Source organism: Mirounga angustirostris, unplaced genomic scaffold (genome assembly GCF_029215605.1).
Source record: "Mirounga angustirostris isolate CCGP_5_RB_7025 unplaced genomic scaffold, mMirAng1.0.hap1 SCAF_6, whole genome shotgun sequence".
Lineage (NCBI taxonomy): Eukaryota > Metazoa > Chordata > Mammalia > Carnivora > Phocidae > Mirounga > Mirounga angustirostris.
The window spans coordinates 52,135,961-52,159,672 of NW_026991714.1; the positions used below are offsets into that span (position 1 = coordinate 52,135,961).

Genomic DNA, 23,712 nt, shown 5'->3' on the forward strand with positions numbered 1-23,712 from the left:
GTTCCTGCTCTTGTTGTGTCTTTCTCTGTCAAATAAATAAATAAAATCTTAAAAAAAAAAAGAATATTAAAAATATCTTCAAGAAGAAGGAAAACAAACCCAGATGGAAGCAGGCAATGCAGGAAGAACTAGGTAAGTCTAAATGAATATGGATGGTTAAAAACACAAAAAATAATACCCCGTGTGTGTATGGGGGGGGTACTAACATATGTTCTGAATTAATACATGACACTAGGACAATAAACAAAAAAGTAATATATGGAGTTAAAGAGATATAAGGTTCTTGAATTATACAGAAGTGATCGAAGTACTCACCTAAGGTGGATTCTAATAAGCTAAGAATGTCTGTTGTGATCCCTACAGTAACCACTAAAAATATACAAACTATACAGTAGTTAGAATATAAAGTGGAAAATGAGGGAAAAAACAAACAGATGAGACATATAGAAAACAAATAGTGAGATAGCAAGTTTAAAATTAAATGTCAGAAGTTTATTAAAAATATACTCAATACCACAATTAAAAAATTGTAGAACTAGTTAAAATAACAAAGCTCAATTGTAAAATGCTTCAAGGAGAGACCCGTTAAATGTAAGAACTCAACTGAAAGTAAAAGGATAGTAAAAGTTATACAATGCAAAATAAAGCTAATTTGGCCATACTTATATCAAAGTACCTATCAGCAATAAGAAAGACATTGTATAATGATAATAAGGTTATTCAATTTGAAGACATAATAACACTAAATTTGTAAGCACTTAATAACATAGCTTCAAAATACATAAAGCAAAGCTTGAGAGAACTAAAAGGAATAACAGACAAGTCCAAATTCATAGTTGGGAATATTAGCACAATTTCATCAGTAACTGACAGAAGAGGAGAAAAAAAGATTAGAAAAGTATGATTACAGAGTTTATGTAATAATACCAAAATAAAACATACTTAGAAAGCAAGTCAAAAAATTTCAGACATGTCGAAATCATACAGAGCATGTTCTTTGACCATAGTAAAATTAAGATAGAAATCAATACCAAAAAATAACTAAAATCACCAAATGTAATGGGTCAAGAATACCATCATAGATATTAAAAAATTTTTGAAACTAGTAATAAAATATGGCATCAAAATTGATGAGGTTACAGTGGAATAGTACCTAGCAATACAAAAGAATGTACTACCAAAAGTTCATTTTTGCTTTACTAGCCTTTGGAGATTATCTTGAAAGAAGCTGCTGTGGCCGATGTCGAAGAGGTTACTGCCTATGTTCTCCTCTAGGATTTTGATGGATTCCTGTCTCACATTGAGGTCTTTCATCCGTTTTGAGTTTATCTTTGTGTACGGTGTTAGAGAATGATTGACTTTCATTCTTCTGTATATAGCTGTCTAATTTTCCCAGCACCATATATGGAAGAGACTTTTTTCCATTACATATTTTTTCCTGCTTTGTCAAAAATTATTTGACCACAGAGTTGAGGGTCCATATCTGGGCTCTCTATTCTTTTCCATTGGTCTATATGTCTGTTTTTGTGGCAGTACAATGCCTTCTTGGTGATCACTGCTTTGTAATATAGCTTGAAATCGGGCAACGTGATGCCCCCAGCTTTGTTTTTCTTTTTCAACATTTCCTTGGTGATTCAGGGTCTTTTCTGATTCCATACAAATTTTAGGATTGTTTGTTCCAGCACTTTGAAAAATGTCACTGGAATTTTGATCGGGATGGCGTTGAAGGTATAGATTGCTCTGGGTAGCACAGACATTTTAACAATGTTTATTCTTCTGATTCATGAGCATGGAATATCACAGCAAAGGACAGTCAACAAAAAAAAGAGGCAACCCACAAGAATGGGAGAAAATATCTGCAAATGACACCACAGATAAAGCGCTGATTTCCAAGATCTATAAAGAACTTCTCAAACTCAACACCCAAAAAACAAATAATCAAGTCAGAAAATGGGCAGAAGACATGAACAGACACTTCTCCAAAGAAGACATACAAATGGCTAACAGACACATGAAAAAATGTTCATCATCATTAGCCATCAGGGAAATTCAAATCAAAACCACACTGAGATACCACCTTACACCAGTTAGAATGGCAAAAATTGACAAGGCAAGAAACAACAAATGTTGGACAGGTTATGGAGAAAGGGGAACCCTCTTACACTGTTGGTGGGAATGCAAGTTGGTACAGCCACTTTGGAAAACAGTGTGGAGGTTCCTCAGAAAATTAAAAATAGAGCTACCCTATGACCCAGCAATTGCACTCCTGGGTATTTACCAAAGACACAGATGTAGTGAAAAGAAGGGCCATATGCACCCCAATGTTCATAGCAGCAATGTCCGCAATAGCCAAAATGTGGAAAGAGCCAAGATGCCCTTCAACAGATGAATGAAGAAGATGTGTTCTATATATACAATGGAATACTACTCAGCCATCAGAAAAGATGAATACCCAGCTTTTACAACAACATGGATGGGACTGAAGGAGATTATGCTAAGTGAAATAAGTCAAGCAGAGAAAATCAATTATCATATGGTTTCACTTATTTGTGGAACATAAGGAATAGCACGGAGGACATTAGGAGAAGGAAGGGAAAAATGAAGGGGGCGGAAATCGGAGGGGAAGATGAACCATAAGAGACTATGGACTCTGAGAAACAAACTGAGTGTTTTAGAGGGAACGGGGGTGGGGGTATGGGTTAGCCCAGTGATGGGTATTGAGGAGGGCACGTTCTGCATGGAGCACTGGGTGTTGTGCACAAACAATGAATCATGGAACACTTCATCTAAAACTAATGATGTAATGTATGGGGATTAACATAAGAATAATAATAATAAAAAAACTAATGATGTACTGTATGGTGACTAACATAATAAAATTAAATTAAATTTAAAAAAAAATGTACTACCAAAACACTCAACTACATGGATGTATCTTAGAAGCATTACACTGCATGAGAGAAGCCAAAAGTATATACTTGTATGATCTATTTATATTAAATTATAGAAAAATGGAAACTAATGGCAGAAAGAAGATAAATGGTAGCCTGAGGTCAGGCATAGGTGGGATTTACTGTGAAGGGGCATTAGGGAAGTTTTGGGGGTGATATAAATGTTTGATATCCTTTTTTTAACACATAGAACTTAACTGGAAAGAAAATCTATTTGATTTATGAAATGATAAAACAATAAAAAAACCAGGGTTCCTTTGGTTCTCTTGTACCCAATCAAAAGTAACGAAAAGTATTTTCTCATCCTTTTTTTACCTGTCAGTAATTCATTTCTCTTTTGGAAGTGGAAATATTTTGTTTGCTTATTTTTATTTAAGTATAATTGACATGTAACATATTACTATCAGGTATACAATATAATTATTTGATATTTGTATATATTACAAAATGATCACCATATTAAGCCTAGTTTACATCTGTCACCATACAGCTTCATTTTTTTTATGAGGAGAGCTTTTAAGATCTACTTTCTTAACAACTTTCAAATATGCAATCTGTCAGTATTATTAATTATAGTCACCACATTGTATACTACATCCCCATAATTTACTTATAACTGGAAGGTTGTTTTGTACCTTTTGACTTCCTTCACACACTTTGCCCACTTCCCACCTCTGACAACTGTTAATCTGTTCTCTGTATCTATGAGCTTGTTTTATTTTTATTTATTTTTAGAATCCACATATAAGTGGGATCATATGGTATTTGGCTTTCTCTAACTTATTTCACTTAGCATGATGCTCTCAAGGTCCATCCACATTGTTGCAAATGGCAAGATTTCATTCTTTATGATGGCCTGATAATATCCCATTCTATGTATATATCACATTTTCTTTATCCATTCATCCATAGATGAATTCAACCCTAAGGTTGAATTCCATTCAACCCTAAGGGTTGTTTTCATATCTTGGCTATTGTAAATAATGCTGCAAATAAACAAAGGAATGCATATATCTTTTTAGTTAGTTTTTTGTTTTGTTTTCTTCAAATAAATGCCTAGAAGTGGAATTGCTGGATATGGTAGTTTTATATTCAAATTTTTGAGGAACCGCCATACTGTTTTCCATAGTGGCTGCACCAATTTACATTCCCACCAACCATGCACAAGGGTTCCCTTTTCTCCACATCCTTGCCAACCCTTGTTCTTTCTTTGTTTTTTTATACTAGCCATTCTAACAGGTGTGAGGTGATATCTCATTGTGGCTTTGGTTTGCATTAGTGATGTTGAGCATCTTTTCATGTACCTGTTGGCCATCTGTATGTCTTTTTTGGGAAAATGTCTATTCATGCTCTCTGCCAATTTTTTAATTGAATTATTCAATTTTTTGGTGTTGAGTTGTATGAGTTCTTTGCACATTTTGGATATTAACCCCTTATTAGATATGTGATTTGCAAATATTTTCTCCTATTCAGTAGGTTGCCATTTCATTTTGTTGATGATTTCCTTTACTGTGCAGAAGCTTTTCTTTTTTTTTTAAAGATTTTATTTATTTATTTATTTGAGAGAGAGAGACAGCATGAGTGGGAGGGGCGGATGGAGAGAGAGAATCCCAAGCAGACTCTACAGTAAGTGCAAAGCGTGACACAGGACTTGATCCTAGGACCCTGAGATCATGATCCGAGTTTAAGCCAAGAGTTGAACGTTCAACCGATTGTGCCACATAGGTACCCCTGTGCAGAAGCTTTTTAGATTGATGTAGGTTTGGTATCTTGATTGCAGTATATTTTGATTATGGCTACATAGGTGTATACATTTGTCAACATTTATCAGACTACATGCATAAAACAGATACAGCTTATTGTATGTAAATTAAACCTTAATTATGTTGATTATAAAAATTACAGTTTTTTAAAGATTTTATTTATTTGAGAGAGAGAGAGCACAAACGGTAGGCCAAGGCAGAAGGAGAGGGAGAAGCATACTACCTGCTGAGCAGGGAGCCCCATATGGGGCTTGATCCCAGGACCCTGAGATCATGACCTGAACCAAAGGCAGACACTTAACCAACTGAGCTACCCAGGTGACACTAAAAATTACAGCTTTAATGCAGAAAAACAACTTTGTAAAAATGCATCTAAAGCAGTATCTAAGAACAATTTGTAGCCCTTTCTGCACCTATTAGAACAAAAGAAAGGCTAAAAAATTATTGATTCAGGCATGTATCTTAAGAAGCTAGAAAAAAACAGCGAAGCAAACTTAAAATGGGATAAATGAAATAAAAATAAGAGCAGATATCAATGAGGGGCACCTAGGTGGCTCAGTCGGTTGAGCATCTGCCTTAAGATCAGATCATGATCTTGGGGTTCTGGGATTGAGCCCCACGTCGGGCTCCCTGCTCAGTGGGAAGTCTCTTCTCCCTCCCCCTCTGCTGTTCCCCCTGCTTGTACCCTCTCTTGAGCTCTCACTCTCTCTCTCTCAAGTAAATAAATAAAATCTTAAAAATAAATAAATAAAAAAGAGCAGATATCAATGAAATAGAAAGCAAATATATAATAGATAAAATCAACAAAGCCAAAAGTTGGCTCTTTGAAAAAACTAAGAAAACTGATAAAGTATTGATTCAATGCAATATCAATCAAAATCCTTATGGAAGTTTTTCTTCTTTCTCAAAAATTGTCAACTTGATTCTAACATATGGAAGTATGAAGGGCCAAGACAGTAAGACAAATTTTGAAGTAGAACGAAGTTGTAGGCCAAAAACTATCAGATAATAAGACCTAGTGTTAATCACCTCACACATGTCAGAATGGCTAAAATTAACAACACAAAAACAACAGATGTTGGCAAGGATGCAAAAAAAGGGGAACCCTCTTACATTGCTGGTGGGGATACAAACTGGTGCAGCCACTCTGGAATACAGTATGGAGGTTCCTCAAAAAGTTAAAAATAGAACTACCCTGCATTCCAGCAATTGCACTACTAGGTATTTACCCAAAGGATACAAAAATACAGATTCAAAGGGACACACGCACCCCAATGTTTATAGCACTGTTATCAACAATAGCCAAATTATGGAAAGAGCCCAAATGTCCATCAACTCATGAATGGATAAAGAAGATGTGGTGTATATATGCAATGGAACATTACTCAGCCATAAAAAAGAATGAAACTTTGCTACTTGCAACAATGTGGATGGAGCTAGAGAGTATTATGCTAAGCAAAATAAGTCAGAGAAAGACAAATACCATAAGATTTTACTCATATGTGGAATTTAAGAAACAAAACAGATGAACATGGGGGGTGGAGAGAGAGGCAAAAAGACTCAACTATAGAAAACAAACTGATGGTTACCAGAGGGGAGATGGGTGAGGGGATAGATTAAGTGGGTGATGAGGATTAAGGAGGGTACTTGTTGTGATGAGCACTGGGCATTGTATGTAAGTGATGAATCACTAAATTCTACACCTGACTACTATCTTTTTTTTAAAAAAACATATAATGTATTATTTGTTTCAGGGGGAGACGAACCATGAGAGACTATGGATTCTGAGAAATAAACTGAGGGTTCTAGAGGGAAGGGGTTTGGGGGGATGGGTTAGCCTGGTGATGGGTATTAAAGAGGACATGTACTGAATGGAGTACTGGGTGTTATATGCAAACAATGAATCATGGAACACTACATCAAAACTAATGATGTAATGTATGGTGATTAACATAACAATAAAAAAGGAAAAAAATAAAAACTTGAAACTACAAAAAAAGAAGAAGAAAACACTGGATTTGTCTAAATCCAGATAAGTAACTATGGACATAAATTGTTCTTATCTTTGAAATGATAATAGTATCACCCATCCTGCTGCCTTATAAGATTTTTTTTTAGAAGCAAAGTAGAGATTCTTTATGAAAAGGCTTTAAATAGAATAAAATGCTAATATAAAAAAGACCTATTGTTAAGCTGTTGTAATTCTAATAGTGTGACACTGGTACAAAGATAGACAAGTAGATCAATGGAATGGAATGGTCCAAAAATGAAAACAGGATTTCAAAGAGATATAGGCACACCAATGTTTACTGTAGCATTATTCAGAAAAGCTAAGATATTGAAGCAACCTAAATACCCATCAACAGATGAATGGAAAATGTGGTGTGTATATATGTATATATACATACACACACACAATGGAATATTATTCAGCCACGAGAAAGGAGGATATCCTGTCATTTATAACATGGATGGGCATTATGCTAAGTGAGTTAAGTCAAACAGGGAAAGACAAGTACTGTATGATATGACTTATATGTGTAACTAAAAAAGTCAAACTTGTAAAAAAACCAAGAGTAAAATGGTAATTATCAGGGGATGGAGGCAGGGGATAAGAGTGATATTCTTTAAGGGTACAAACTTACAACAAGTAGTAAAGAAGAGAGTGAATACATAGTATAATAAATATAGTCAATAATATTGTACAATAATCAAACTTGCTCAGAAATTAAAAATTATTCCAACCACTGAAAGGATAGGATAATTATGTAATATGATAGAGGTGCTAAATATCACTACAATAGCAATCACATTACAATATATAAATTATCGAATGAATACACTGTACACCTTAAATTTACACAATGTTATGTATCAAATATATAAAAAAAAGAAATTATAAAAAGCAAGAATTTTAAAAAATAGTCCAGATACACACCCACATATACATGGTTCAGATTTATGACAAGGATACTGCAGCAATAAAGTGGGGAAAGAATGGTTGTTTAAAAATAATGCTGGATCAATTAGAGATACATATGGAAAGAAAATGAACCTTGACTTCTATCATACAATAATCAACTGTAGACAGATATATAATCCTTAGTGTAAAAAGCAAAAGAATAAAATTTCTAGATTGCATCACAAAATATTTTCATGACTTTGGGTTAAACAAATATTTCTTAAACAAGACACAAATATACTAACCATAAAAGAAAAAGTTAATGAATTGGGCCTTTAAAAAGTTAATAGCATCTGTTCATCAAGAGACACTATTAAGAGAGTAAAAAAGCAAGCCATAGAGAAGGTATTAGCTATACATATACCTAAAAAAGGACTCATATTTGTGATGCACAAAAAAATCTCCTACAAAGCAGTAATAAGAGAAAACCCAATTGTAAAAATAAGCAATGGCAAACGAGTTTGTCATGATAGAGGTTATCCTCATGGACAATAAGTATGTGGAAAGTGCTCATCTTCTGAAATCATAAGGAAAATGCATATGAAACCACAATGAGATACTACTACACATCCACCAAAATGGTTAAAATTTGAAAGTTGGCCAAGTGTTGGTGAAAATATAGAGCACAACTGGAATTCTTACACACTGCTGGTTGAAATATAAATTGTAAAACTGAAAACCTGTTTAGCAATATCTGCCGAAGGTGAACATGTCTACACACTTTGACCCAGAAATTCCATTCGTGGTCTATACCTAACAGAAACGAATACATATGTTTAAGAAAACACTATTAATATAAGCATGTACATACCAACATTATTGCTAACTGAAAACAAACCAAATGCCTACCAAGAATAAAATGGACACTATATTTTAGTATATTTATACCATGGAATATTAAGCAGCAGTAAAATAAACTACTGCCATATACAATAACATGGATAAACTTCATGGACAATGGGAACAAACACACAACCGTCACTTTTTAAATTTCAAAAAGATGTAATACTGATGTATAGCAATATATATCAGAATGGTGGTTACCTTTGGGGGAGGCAACCACTGGTATAAGAAATAAAGGAAAGCTTCTGGAATGCTAGTAAAATTCTGTATCTTTATTCTATAGTGATTATACATACTCAGTTGGTAAAAATTCAGTTATATTCTCAATATCTGTGCATTTTTCTATATGTATATTAAATGTTATACTTATTAAAGTTTTTTTTTTTTTAATGGTAACAATGAGATGTAAGGTGATTTTAAGGAAACCATTCTTTATAAAGATGAAGGCCTAACATGGATGGACCTTGAAGGCATTATGCTAAGTAAAATATGTCAGAGAAAGACAAGTACTATATGATCTCACTTACATGTAGAATCTAAAGAAAAAACAAATATAACACTAAACTCATAGAAAAAGAGATCAGATTTGTGGTTACCAAAGGCAGGTGGTGGGGAGACGGGAAACTGGATGATGGTGGTCAAAAGGTAGAAACTTGCAGTTACAAGATGAATAAATACTAGGAATGTAATGTAGAACATGATGATGACAGGTAACACTGCTGTATGGAATATGGGAAAGTTGTTAAGAGAGTGGATCCTAAGAGTTCTCATCACAAGGAGAACATTTTTTTCTCTTCTTTTATTGTACCTATATGAAATGATAGATACTAACAAAACCTATTGTGATAATCATTTCACAATATATGTAAATCAAACTATCATGCTGTACATCTTAAACTTATATGGTGATGTCAATTTTTTCTTGATAAAACTGGTGGAAAAAAAGAAGACTGCCTTCTTATAATCAGCTACAAGAAAAATACATGCTTTCTGTGATACTCAATTTCTATTTATTATTATTAGAAGTCCCTAGGGTAGGGGCGCCTGGGTGGCTCAGTTGGTTAAGGGTTGGACTCTTGATTTCAGCTCAGGTCATGATCTCAGGGTTCTGAGATCCAGCCCTGCATCAGGCTCCTCTCCCTCTGCCTCTCAAATAAATCTTTAAAAAAAATGAAGTCCCTAGGGTCTTTTCTAAGATTTATTTATTCATTTGAGAGAGAGAGAGAGAGAGCATGATCAGGGGGAGGGGCAGAGGGAGAAGGAGAGAAAGAATCTTCAAGCGGACTCCCTACTAAGTCAGAGCCCGATGCAGGACTCGATCCAACGACCCTGAGACTACGACCGGAGTGGAAACCAAGAGCGAGACGTTCAACTGACTGAGCCACCCAGGCACCCCTAGAAGTCCATAAGGTCTTATTTAAATCATTAAAGGCCCTAATCACTAAAGGTGTCCATTCCCCAAATGTACTTCAAATAATCTTTAAAAAAGGAATAAAAATTTACAGGCATGCTAAAATTAACATAACTTCTTTCTAGAATTTCAGATTATAAAATTCTAGATGTGGTCATTAAAGATGAACTCATTTTTCTTTTGTGGTGCCCCAAAGCATGTCCTCGGTCTATCTTCTGAGTAATCTTGCACTGGCTATCTTGCAAAAACATAATTGTAATACATAAAAAAGAATGAGATCTTCCATTTGCAACAAAATGGATGGATTTCAGGGGTATAATACTAAATGAAATGTCACTCATATGTGAATTTAAGAAACAAAACAAATGGACAACAACAACAAAAGACAAACAAAAGAAGACTCCTAAATATAGAGAACAAACTGATGGTTACCAAAGGGGAAGTGGGTGGAGGGATGGGTGAAACAGATAAAGGAGATTAAGAGTACATTTAATCATGATGAGCACTGAGTAATGTACAGAATTGCTGAATCACTATTTATACACCTGAAACTAATATAACACTGTATGTTAATTAGCTGGAATTAAAAATACATAAAAATTTTAAAAAATAATTAAAACATTTACCTGGACTAGGAGCTTGGGTAACTCCCAGTACACTGGTGAAGACCCCACTGGTGTCCCTGATCTTCTCCTTATTATTATTATTTTTAAAGATTTTATTTATTTGAGAGAGAGAAAACAAGAGACAGAGCACGAGCGGACGGGGAGGGGCAGAGAGGGAAGAAGCAGACTTCCTGCTGAGCAGGGAGCCCGGATGTGGGGCTCGATCCCAGGACCCCAGGATCATGACCTGAGCTGAAGGCAGACACTTAATGACTGAGCCACGCAGGCGCCCCTATTATTACTATTTTTAATAAGACATTTATATGTATAGGCATATAAGGTCATTTTCTTCTTTGCATTTAAGTTTTTAGCTTGACAGAAAAATATTTTCTAGTCCTCTAGCTTTAACTTACATTGATGATAAATCACCTGCTATTTAAACACTGTCCATTTAAAATAAAGAAAAGCCACCATAATACAAAAAACATGGACCCTGCCATTAGACAGACCTACCTAGAAAGGAATATCAGTTTCATAATTTCTTAACTGTGTGAAATGAGTAAATGCTTAGTCTTCCTGAGAATTTGTTCACCTAATTATAAGAATGCAGATATAGGGGCGCCTGGGTGGCTCAGATGGTTAAGCGTCTGCCTTCAGCTCAGGTCATGATCCCAGGGTCCTGGGATGGAGCCCTGCATTGGGCTCCCTGCTCGGTGGGGGGGGCCTGCTTCTCCCCCTCCCTCTGCTTCTCCCTCTGCTCATATTCTCTCTCTCTCTCTCTCTCTCTCTGTATCTCTGTGTCTCGAATGAATAAATAAAAAAACCTTTAAAAAAAAAAAGAATGCAGATATAGTTTTTATTTCCAGGATAATTGTCAAAACTATGTAACATGATACATGTTAAAAGACCTAGCACAGTTTCTGGTATACAGAAGGTATTTAATAATCATAATTTTTCTTCTTCATTACAAATGTACAATCATAATAGTGGCATGGAAATACCATAGAATTTTAAGCTAACAGAGCTGGGTTCGAGTTAGTCTCTTCCATTTAGTGGCTATATAATTTTAGGTGAATAATTTAACTTCTCTGGCGTTCATCTATAAAATGCAAGAAATTCAATCTGCCCTATGGGAGTACATATGGAAATCACATAACAACAGGTAGAAAGGTGCTTTCTAAGCAAGTGCTTCACAAGTTTCCACTATTATTGTTGTGATTATGTTGATCATCATCTGAATTTTAGAAAGGTTCTCCAAGCCTTCCTGTATGACCTAAAAGAATTAATTTTTCCTTAAGGAAACTAATTTATTTGAGAATACTCTGCCAACCTCAAGGAGCTCTTCTGAAACCACTTAATTCACTGCTCATTATGATGTGCTGGCAAAGCACAGTGACCCTAAAGATTCAAAGGGTTCCTTAGTAGCACCCTATTTGGGTCTACTTTAGAAGACTGCTATGACTCAAAGAAGCATGCCAGAACCCCAAGGGAGAAAGGAGGTACACAGAGAACAGAAAAGGCCTGCTTGATTCTCCAAGGGCTGTCTGATTCCCCCCAAGGTACAGCTCTACAGGAAATCCTTTTGGGTGCATTTTGATCCAGAACACCTATATTCCATACCCATGAGCCCTTATTCTGGAGCCAATCAGATTCTAAGGATATGAGCAGGAGCAGTCCCACAGCTTGTTAATGCTCTTGAGCAAATTGGGCTTTGTAAAGAATAGTGGCCTATAATGTGTTTGGTAAATGCTATCATACAAGCAAGGAATCATTCAGGCACCCCAAAGAAGAGAGTTGTATTACGGGTAGTGAAATAGAAACTTATACTGAAAATATAATCAACTCAGTGAAAAATAATTCATCCCTATAACCAACTCGAGAAAACAATATAAATAATTATATCTAACTTTACAGAAGTCAGTGATCATTTGCATTCTTCAAAATCATGTAGCAGGTCACTCGTTACTGGTATCAAAATAATACCTGAAATGTTTTAGTTCTTACATTAAATCTAATCTAGTTTTGAGAATAATATTTGATAAAACAAGGATTAAGTTTATTTTTGTCCTTCCACAAACCATTATATGATCAAATTATTAACCCAGATGAACAAACGTATTGATCTTTATGTAATATATTCAATTCCTCCATTCAATCCACAACAGTAGCCTCTTTTTCAGAAAACAGTTGCTCTAATAAGAAAATTAGAAAAGGCAATATGCCTCAAATTAAATCGCACACCAAGAGTCTCTTCAATCTATACTGTTGTGAACAATATTTTAACTGATTACTCTGACTGACTGACTGGTCTTAGGTCTTTAAAGAGATATGTATCTCAAAGTAAATCACTAAATGTATTCCATTTCATGTGTGCATGAAACACACACCCAAACACAACAGAAGGCCAGGTGAAGTCTTCAATGTTAAATCATACTCACTTATAGCTCTGGTATTGAGAGACAGAGCTATATTTTATATATTATTCCTGACACAGGAATTATTAAATTCTGTACTCATCTGTTATATTTTAAGAAAAAAAAATTTAAACACAGAATCATTGCAAATTGGAATTCGAAATCAGAATAATCATATCAGACCCCATAGCCTTAATGAGGAGGAAATCCAAAAAGTGATTTTCCCATAGTCTTAGGTCTGCATAAGAAAAGAATCAAGAACCAGATTTCCTGATGTTCAGTCCTTTAAACTGTGCCAACCTGTCTCCCAACTCAAAATAGATTTTATATCATATTTAAACTAGAAAAGTGCTAAAGATACTTGGGGAGCTAGTATTTTTTTCCTCCTTTCAAGGACACTATTTTAAAATGTTACTGACTTGACTAATAGGAAAGACAAGAAGGAAGGAAGGACGAAGGGAGGGATGGAGGGAGGTAGGAGAACCCTAAACTTTTCATTTTCAGAATCCTATGAATTCTATTACACTTTCAGTTTAACTTCCACATATAAATTTATGACAACAGAAGAATCTTTGAACCATTTCAATTTCCTCCTACTCTGAAAAAGATATTAAGAGGCAAAAATGGAAATTGAGAGGGCCATTAAAACATGACAGCAAGTTTTTAACAGTCTTCCCTCTAATCTGACAGTTCAGATCATTTCTCATTTCACCAGAGCCACAGAAAACTTTTCAACTACAAAGTCAGACTTCTGTATCCTTGAAACCAAAATTGATATCCACACTTATTATAATTGAAATTCTCTTAATAATTTCTGTTTCAATTTAAGAGCACAGCATATTATATTTCTAGTATAGGCTCCAGTGATAAGAAGTTGTCAGAAATAAATGAGGTAATATATGTGAAAGTACTTTGTACATTTGCAATTAATATAACAGATGGAAGGCACTGCATAAGAAAAGGTCTATAAGTGTGTTGCTAATGTGAATAAGATATATCATTCTTACTAGTAAATCATTAGATGCATTTCTTTTATAATCGGGAGCAAGACAAGGATGTCCACTATGATTGCTTCATTTTAACACTTATGATGGAGGTTCTGGCCAGTGCAGTAAGACAAGAAAAAGATTAAAGAAAAAAAAAACTGATAAAGAAGAAGCATTTTAATCAAGGTATTATTAATGTTTCAGGTTTGTGCAAAGTATCCAGGATGGAAATTCAAAGGTATATTGCTGAGAGTGTAAGGTATGATGTTGGATATGATTCTAGAGATAAAAATGATAGAACAGGTAGACCACATTCAGTGGCCTTTTTACATAGAGCAACTTTTGGGGATATGGGATGAAAGTCCTAAAATGAAAGACTATAGCTCAAATTGGATAGAAAAAGCAAAGGAAAGTGTATACACAAACTTGAGATGAATATTCAATTCTAAAGTGTCATTAAGTATGCTTTCCTATTTGTGAGTTATCACCACCACCTGAGATTTCCCTGCATGAGCACTAAACTGCTAAATAATAGATCAAGAAGAGAAGGAATTGTGTCACTTAGGAACACAGCAAATTTTGGTTTCTCCAACATATTCTGATATATTCATTTCTGGTCTCCCCCATTATCTAAGCATGTTGTAAAATCACGTTTAGGTAATATATATTTTAGTACAACATTATAAGCTTTAGCAACTTTTATTTACTACCTTGAATTCTGAAATGCTTTTAATATGATTCTTTTGTTTTCCACATTTTTACAAAATTTAGTGTAATTTAAAATATTCAGCAGTTATAAGGTATTTTAGAGCTACATTGTTGCAATATTCTTTACTCAGAAAGAGCTTTAAAACTGTCTAATCATGTTGCAAATATACATTGATAATCTAACATGGCTACATGAGCTGTGTGAATGTACTAAGGAGTACTGTCTAATGAATTCAAGGTTGAATTATTATCTGCAATATCAAAGCAAGGTTGTATTATTATCTGTAATATCAAAGATATCAACTACTTAAATGTACCAACTATTTAAATTTTATCTTTGTGTTTGGTAATGGTTCAGATATTTCTCCTGTAAATATTGTATAATGAGGGGAATACTGTTTTTACTACAAGGGAGCACAATTGTAAGTCAGAGGCTGAAAGCACATAAAACCATCTGTTTTAGTTATGTGAAAAAACTTTCTAGTATCAGCCAGAGAAAAACTGAAGGAAAAATTACTGGTTGGCTGAAAATATGTTGAATGTGAGGGGGAAAATGTTCTCCCATATATCATAAGTCAGACCCTTCCCCATAAACTAGGAAACTACATAAATTTTGACATCGTCCCTACACATGTCAGAAGCTGATTAGCTTACAGAATTTCAAAATTGATAGAAAAATTTTAAATAATTACTTTTGCCTTTTACACTCATATAATGAGTATGTTATACATTTGTAATGGTATTCAATGGTTTGTAGCATATTTTAAAACTAGATGATGTATTACTTTCCAGAAGTCAGTACACTCTCAGATTTTAAGTTATTTATGCATTTCTAGCTCTGAATGATACATCCATATAAAAAGAGATTTCTGATCGGTGTTTATAATCTTCCAAACGGCTACATCAAGAGAGAAGGAAAAAAAGGAAAGAAAAGAAAACAAAGACAAGATAAAATAGGAGTGGGCAGAGAGGGCTAAACCACAAACATGCAAGAAGGATTTTAATGAAAGCTATGCCATTTGCAGAATGAAGCATCAGTCCTACTTGGTTAGCACAAGCAGGCAAGCAAGTACTTTTATATGTAATATAAAAAAAAAATCAGTAAATATAAAATAACTCTGATATGTACTTCTGAAACCCCACTGGCAAATTTTGCTACTCAACAGAAGGATAAATTTGATTATTCAGGAACTGATTATACAACTTATAAATTAGCCATGGTATTTGCTTTTTCTCCATATTATTACAAGATTTTTGTGTAGTTCATCTTCAGTAATAATCTCTACTGTAATGGGGGGTGAGGACGATGTTGAGTTGTCCACCACATTTCAGAAGGCATCTTAAATTTGAGGATAAAGGGCAAAACTTTGTAATTTTTAGCTTTTGGCCTCAATTAGCATTGACAATATGAGTTAACTATAGGTAATGATTTAAAAAGTCATTTTGCATTTCTGATATAACCTTTAAAAATTAATAACCTGATATAACCTAAAAAATTAAAAATCTAGCTCCAAAACTACTATATTAACATTAACAAAAACAGAATCTTTTATATCCACGTAGAGCATATTTACTAAAAATCAGGAAAAAAGTTTTCTTCCAGGCTTATTAATAGTGAGGGAAAAGATTTTTAAAAGTGGGACACAAAAACTGCATGAAGATGTCTAATGTGACATAAGTTAAAATATACCAATAATATTAGAGAACTTGCTAGTATTTAAAAACCACATTGTTTTCTTACCCTTATGTATTGTCCAAAAATTGAGCCAACTGCCACATTATCTTCTCCAAAGGACAGTCCTCAGGACTCCTCTGAGCCTTCACTACGTCACCTGAGAGGACGTTCTGTTCCTTTTGTGTTAGCAGCAGAGCCAAAGTGAGGCCTTACTGCGCCCCTCCCTGATGAGGATGCATAGAACACACAGCCAAGAAGTTGCCTTCAGGACTCGGTACTGAGCAGAGAACACTGAGGCAGGAGGGAAGGGAGACTCAGGAGACAAGCTGACCTAAGTAAAGTCATTTTGGTTTTAGGCTGACCCTTAACCTAAAAGCCAGCAGGTCATAAAAAGAGTCACAAAATCTGATTCATGGAAAACCATAAAACTCCACTCCCTCTAAAAGCTCGACATTCGTAAAAGCTCAACATTTTTCAAATTGCTCCCTGTAGGTAACTTTGCAACCCTAAAACAATGGAAAAACTAACCACCCAATGTAAATGATAAACCCAAAGTTACAGAGTAAGTCCCTCCCTATACCATTAGCTAATTTTAAAAACTTAAAACCTTCATTAGAGGCAAAGAGGGTAGTCTTCCTCACCTAGGATGAGAGGTCGCTACTTAGTGAAATAGCTTTCTTACTTCTAGACTTAATAAATCTTTGTCCCTTTCTCTAAACACCTTGCTCTTGAATTCTTTCTCATGCAAGAGAGTTCTTGGCAAGGGACTTCGGCTGTCCAGCATCAATAGGGTACAGTGCAAATAAGAAATAAAGACAGAAAAAAATCTAAAAGTCTTTAAGATGGGTTCCTAAAATATGGCCCTGTAAAATAAGTTAGAAAAAATGAGGTGGAGGGCCCTACCTTGCAGATCTTGTAGAGTGATTCCTGGCCATCTCCTCCAGTATCTTTAAAGTAATCATGTGCAGGAAATGTACGATGAATATCTCGAGTGATAACACTCTCCTGGGCTGAGTCCTAAAACAGAAAAAGGTAGACCTGGTCATTAATTTAAAATTTCTTTTTAATTGAAAAATAATATATACACATGCCAAAAAAAATACTCAAATAGCACAAAAAAGTATGCTGCCCCCACCAAAAATATCCGCCTTCCATTCCAAACCCATAGTCCCATTCACCAGATATACATGCTACCAACAATTTCTTTTGTATCCTTCATCCATCTATCTATAGATGTGTGAATATGTGCTTATGTGAGGGAGGTGAGGGAGAGAAGTTGTATAAACACATCTCTATCCTCTGCTCTTTGAAAACAAAGAAGAAAACTATCTGCTACTTTCATGGAATAGGATAACTTATAGGATATTCCCAATCAATACATGCAAGTGTATTTCATTCTCTTTATGAGCAGCTATCAAAAAGAATGAGGTATCTGGATATGGACATACCATGATTTGTTTAATATTCTCCTATTAATGACTTTTCTGCATTTTTCTATTTATATTACAAATATTATCACTAGGAACATTTTTATACATATGCGTTCAAGAACAGGTTCCTAGAGGTGGAATTGCTAGGTCAAAGAGTATATACATTTCCATTCTTGATGAAGGTGCTTTCCCTCCAGAGGTGTTGTAACAATACATATTCCATACACTGGTGGAGTAGATGTTTTTCCGTATCTGCCCAACACCACATATTATCTAACTTCTTAAATTTTTGATTATCTGGTAAGTAAAAACTCAGACCACAGTAATTTAAAAAGTAAAGATATCAATCATTTTCTCCTGATAGGTTAATTACCTAACTCATTCACTCCTGAAAATATAAAGCCCCAAAACTACTATATTAAGATGACACATGCTTTAAAGATAAATCTAGAGGTTCTTTTTAAGATAAATTCAGGATCCAAAAGCTCAAAATTGAGTAGAATTCTAAGCTTTATAAAAAGTGATTAATCATTCATTTGATTTTATTTGAGTCCCATAAATGTTGTTTGTTTTATCTGTTTAAATGTCAAGAAAATAGGATGGGACTACTTTTAGCAAACCTGATGATGAAAATATTTTGCACAGTTTAAGGAAGCATCGGTGACTACTAGTACAAATTAAAAGTGTCATTTAATGTCTTGCTTCCATAAAGATTTGAACAAATCCCCCATTTCAGTTAAAATCAAGGAAGGAAAAAAAATGTTTAATACATGAGTTACTTTAATGAGTGCTAGCTCCCTTTTTCTTTGCAGCTGAGAAGTATGTAAGAAGGAAGTCGTTGATTAGCTCTAAGTTAAGCCAGGGCCTTCTCTTGCTGCCTTTTTCATTTCAGCTGCTATTTCATGCTGAGTGGTAATTAGATCTTATACCATGTGGAGAAAGGACACAAACTGAAATGTCCCACATTTGCTAGCAAACACCAAACACATTGCAAATCAGTCCAAAGGAAATTCTGATGGCTTAGAGGAATGCAGTGCTACAGCTGAATAAAAATGAAACTTGAAAAAAAAATGATCATACCTTAAGTAAGAGGATATATAGAAAGCTTATATTTATAAAAGCAAATGCAGGTTCTAAGGATAGAGAAAATTTTGAGGGGAGGTGGGAGCACAGAACAAGGTGAATATAAAGGTAATGTATAAAGAGCTATGGTCTGGTATAGAGTCTAAGTAGGAGATCCCTAAGTAGGGGATCTGGTACCAGGTAGAAGAAAGTTTTCACTGTCCAGGTTTTCCCTAATAGAAAGGTTCTCTTTCCACACAGTAATAGTTCCCACTTATAAGCTATTTGAAAAGATGACCAATGAAAATGTTACTACTGCCACTGCTGAACTATTTCAGGGGCAAACATGTGCTGAGTGGTTCACAGGATAATTCTTTTTACACTTTTCAAGATGTTAAGGGAGAGAAATCATTGGACTATATTCCCTAGAAACTGCCTACTCATTTGGCATCATACTGTGTTTAAATGGTACCAACAGTCTGATTCAGAGAAAGGGAAATTGATTAAAAATTTCTAGAAAGTAACTTTATATAATACTGAGTAATTTTTTTCTATGCATACTTGAATCTTCCTTATTTGTTTCTAAAAATAAATGGGCAAAAAATCAAATGAAAATAAAAATCATCAACTTTTCCTGACTTTAATGAACCTTCCCTTTCTAGGATTACTTTTAAATGCTTTCAACATATGTGTGTTTCTAGAGTTTTCTTCCAACATATTGCTCTCAGTTGACTAAGGGAACAATTTTTGGAACTTCACTTTATAAACTAAATAAAATGTTTTGCTATATTGTTCACTGATTCCTTTCACATAACTGAAGGTCAGGAGGTACACTAGAGTCTTACAAATGGACTAATATGAACGAAATTGTGTACTAGACTAGGGACAATAATCACGTTTTCAAAGCTAAAATTAATCATCTCCCAATTACTGATGAGAGTAAGAACAGTATATATTTCAGGAATCCAGACCTGGAGATGTGAGAGATTAGTCCCAAATTCACTCACTCTTTCAACAAATATTTTAATCAAAGCTAATGCTCTGTAAAAGGAAGGTAAAATGATGATTTTTCTCTTCAATATTAATTTTCTGTTTAGACTTATTCCAATTATGGTTGTGAATTTTTATAAGAAATAAAATGAACAGAGAAGGACAAAAAAGAGGCCAAATATTTCACCATCTAAATATCTGTAGTTAAAAGGGTTCATGTGAAAACACTTTAAAAAAAAAATATGGCTAGAAACATTTTTTAGCACAATCAAAACAGATAGGAGGTCATTTTCGTGGAAGGTTCCCATAAGCAGAGTCTCCTTAAATCCTAAAGGTTATCATCAGAATGGGGAGAGGAAGGAAGTCACTCCTTCATGGGAAGCTACTTCACCAATATCCAGAGAGGTTCACAACTTGACCTGCAATTTACTTCCCAGTAGGTGCATCTCCCATTCTGATCTTCAGTCCAGTATGGTGGATTAGTGGCTTTGGAGTCAAACTCATTGGTTCTATTTCTGGCTACTCTACTTAATATGTATAGGATCCCCAACAAGTTATTTAATCTCACTAAACTTCAGTTTTCTCTTCTTGAAAATGGGATGATAATGTAAAATTTATGTCATTTAGAATAAAATAATGCATGCAAAGTGCTTACTTATAAGCACACTGCCTAGTATAAACTGAGTATTCATTAAAGAAACAAAAATAGTAATTGTCCATTATTATTCCCCCTTTTCCTTAAGAATCACATTTAACTATTTAAATGTTCTGGTGAAAATATATTTTAGACATCTTTCTGCATGTGTACACTTTAAATAATGAAACAAACCACCGTTTTTCTTTGGATATCATGAACATTACGAATAGAGCTTTCAGCATGATGACACTTTAATACATACATTCTCCATTCTAAATTTCCCATCATGTATCTTATGTGTCTTAAATTATCCTTATTTCTCCTAATCCATGAATAAAAGCAAAAGTGAATAATTATTTGCATATAGTAATGTTTTTATCAACTAATAACACATTCTGGCCCAGCGTTGCATATACCCATGAAATAAAGATATACACAACCCAGGAGGAGGACGGAAAGGCAGGGGTGGTAGAAGCTAAATTTGCCAGAGTAGCTACCATGTCCATTACTACATCAGAATTTAGCTTCTGAGAATCAGAGAAGGGTTGAAGTCATGGTTATGAAGAGGACAAACGTCACTGTCTCTTTCACATGCCTTCCTTCTGGACCTTCAACACCAAGTATATAACTGGTAGGCAAAGTCCTTGATAGCATCTATCCCGTCTAAGGAGCAGTCAGGTTGGGCCACACACAAAAGCGGACTCTGACCAGAAACAGAGAGTAACTGTGAGAGGTTTGAAAGAAAGTCTTAAAAGATGAGTTTTATCTGCCTCCTCCCCACCCCACACCCCTGACAATACCACCACATAGAAACTAAATTTCTATTTAGTTTACCTTTGAAGGATTTTCTTTAATTTCCAAACTGCTAAGTCACAAGACTAAATTATCTTTTTATTTTCAAAAAAGACATCATCTCTAGTGTGATAAAATCCATGCTCCAACAGAGGATATAATTTGGCTTGTTGAAAATCAATTTAAAACCAACTCTAAGAGGTATGATAAGTAGCTCGATTAACTTTTGATCATTTTAAGTGGATTCAATTTACAGCCTGCTACCAAGAGTATTACATGAGCTGTTCTTCTAGTATCATATATATGCCCTAAAATATCTGCGATCCTCTTAATTCCTATTCCAAGAGAATCATCATTTATTGTTTGTTGTGAGAAAAAAAATGAATACAGCATTCAAGTGTCAACAAGTATTAGGAAGACAGGTTTGGATGACCGTAGCCTATTATTTTTTTTATAAAACAATTTATGGGCTGTCAACAACTGCAAAAGTATTCTACTGCAGATGATTGTTTTTACATGTGACCTTAGCACCAGATGAAGTGTAAAAGTGATGTCGATAAATGAACACCTTAGCTATACCTTAATTTGCTACATTTTTACAACTATGACAGCATATACACAACCAGGAGGAGTTTCTTATTATTCTGTATTGTCAAATCCAAAGTATAACTGCATTTTCACTTTTCATCTACCACAAAATTATTTCAACTTTATAAATATCATGCCAATTTGTTAGTGTTATTAAAAATGCCAGTGTAGACCACGCCTACTCACAGTGAGCAGATAAATGATTCAGAGCTTAAAAAATACTTGACCTTAGAACGTGCCTTCTATTCTTACTTCACAGGGATCCTCCTTTAGTTCTATGTTGGAGCTAGATCTATGGTAAAACATCACAAACTGGTTGGCTTACATGTTCCTGCAAGCAGATGGGTTTGCAGTGGTGGGTCTGATTTATTTGCCTTGATGTTTGCCAAAAATCCAAAGAGGCAGAGATAAAAGGAGAAAATATGAAAGTGCATTCTAGTTTCAAACATGCTATTGAAATCGTGAGCTAGAAACAGTAACACACACACAAAAAATGGATCATTGCCAGTCTTCATCCTTGAATATGCAGGTGGGGGGCGGGGAGCCTTAGCATAAGTGGGATAATATGAAAGCAAAGAAATAAATGTTAACTAAATCATATTGTAAGCAACCTGTTTCCCAGGCATTGAACACACATGCTGCCAAATGTCTCAGAATCAAAGCCTGACACAAAGGTCAAAAATATAAGCCACATTCTGGCTTTAACTAGAAAGAAATCTCTTCAGGGAGAGAAGCAACAATAAGAACTAAAGGGAGGGGAAGGAAGGGGACAGGAAGAAGTGTTATCTTTAAGACTGGCCAATATTCATGATAGATACCTTAATCTTGAAGGAAGTGCCAGGACTGGAATGGGAAATATGAATAGAATAAAGAATTCTTCTGGGACTGGAAGACTAAGAAGCATTGCAGCCTTTGGGCACAGCCTGGATTTCCCAGAGAGCCCATGAAATTTAGGTCGGAGCAGAGATGACTCTCTGTGACAAATACCTGGGATTACTTTTAGACTCCAAATACACCCACCAAATGCATCTATGGCTATATATGGGTATGTCCTCATTCCAGGGTTGCTAACCACTCACTGTCCCAAAATAAAGGTTCAACTGAGGCACTTAGGCTTGGAAGCTCATTCAATGAGCAATGATAAACTCTGCAACTTCTGTTGGAATAAGCACAATAACTAAACTTCAGTGGTGTTATTTTCCAAAGTAAGATGCATTTCTAACTGTATTATTTTTTTAAAAATTATGATTTTTATCAAAATAGCCCTTTAAGCCCTTTGAAATTAATAATTTAAGAGCTCCATATTTACTCCCATTGTATAAAAATAACTTTTTATTTTTCCACAAAACTAAAGAACACCTCTAAATAACTAGCATTTGATAAAAATGCCTATTTTCACCTAATGTTTACATTTTATAACTTTATTAACTTTGACCATGTACACACCTAGTTATTAATAACTTAATTTTAGCCATTCTACCACTCCTTCAATTACTTTAAATGTTTCTCTTTGAAACTCTGTGAGCTCAATTACATTTTCTTTTTTTTTTTAAGATTTTATTTATTTATTTGAGAGAGTCGGGGAGGGAGAGGGTCAAGCAGGGAGCCCAATGCAGGGCTGATCCCAGGACCCTGGGATCATGACCTGAGCTGAAGGTAGACGCTTAACTAACTGAGCCAGCCAGGTGTCCCTCATTTACATCTTCTTAAATCAAATGACATAAAAATCGAATGTACATAAAAAATTAAGCTTTCTACTTGTTGCTTAGTGTTATTAAATTCATTTATGTATAAATTCATTTATGTATACAACAAATACTTAGTTCTGAGTACCTACTAAGAATCAGGCATTATTTTAGGTGCAGAAGATACAGCTGTTAGCAAGGCAATGTCCT

At 34.7% G+C, this 23,712-nt stretch overlaps 1 protein-coding gene across 6 annotated transcripts in view; it reads right to left on the reverse strand.

Moving 5' to 3' along the window:
- The window catches only part of RABGAP1L (RAB GTPase activating protein 1 like), a 773,530-nt gene that overhangs the window by 312,525 nt on the left and 437,293 nt on the right, over window positions 1–23,712 (reverse strand). For all 6 annotated transcript variants that reach the window (XM_064594288.1, XM_064594291.1, XM_064594289.1 and 3 more), the window contains one exon: window positions 17,222–17,335. In XM_064594288.1, the coding sequence (XP_064450358.1) occupies window positions 17,222–17,335 (114 nt within the window). The remainder of the gene's footprint in view (window positions 1–17,221; window positions 17,336–23,712) is intronic.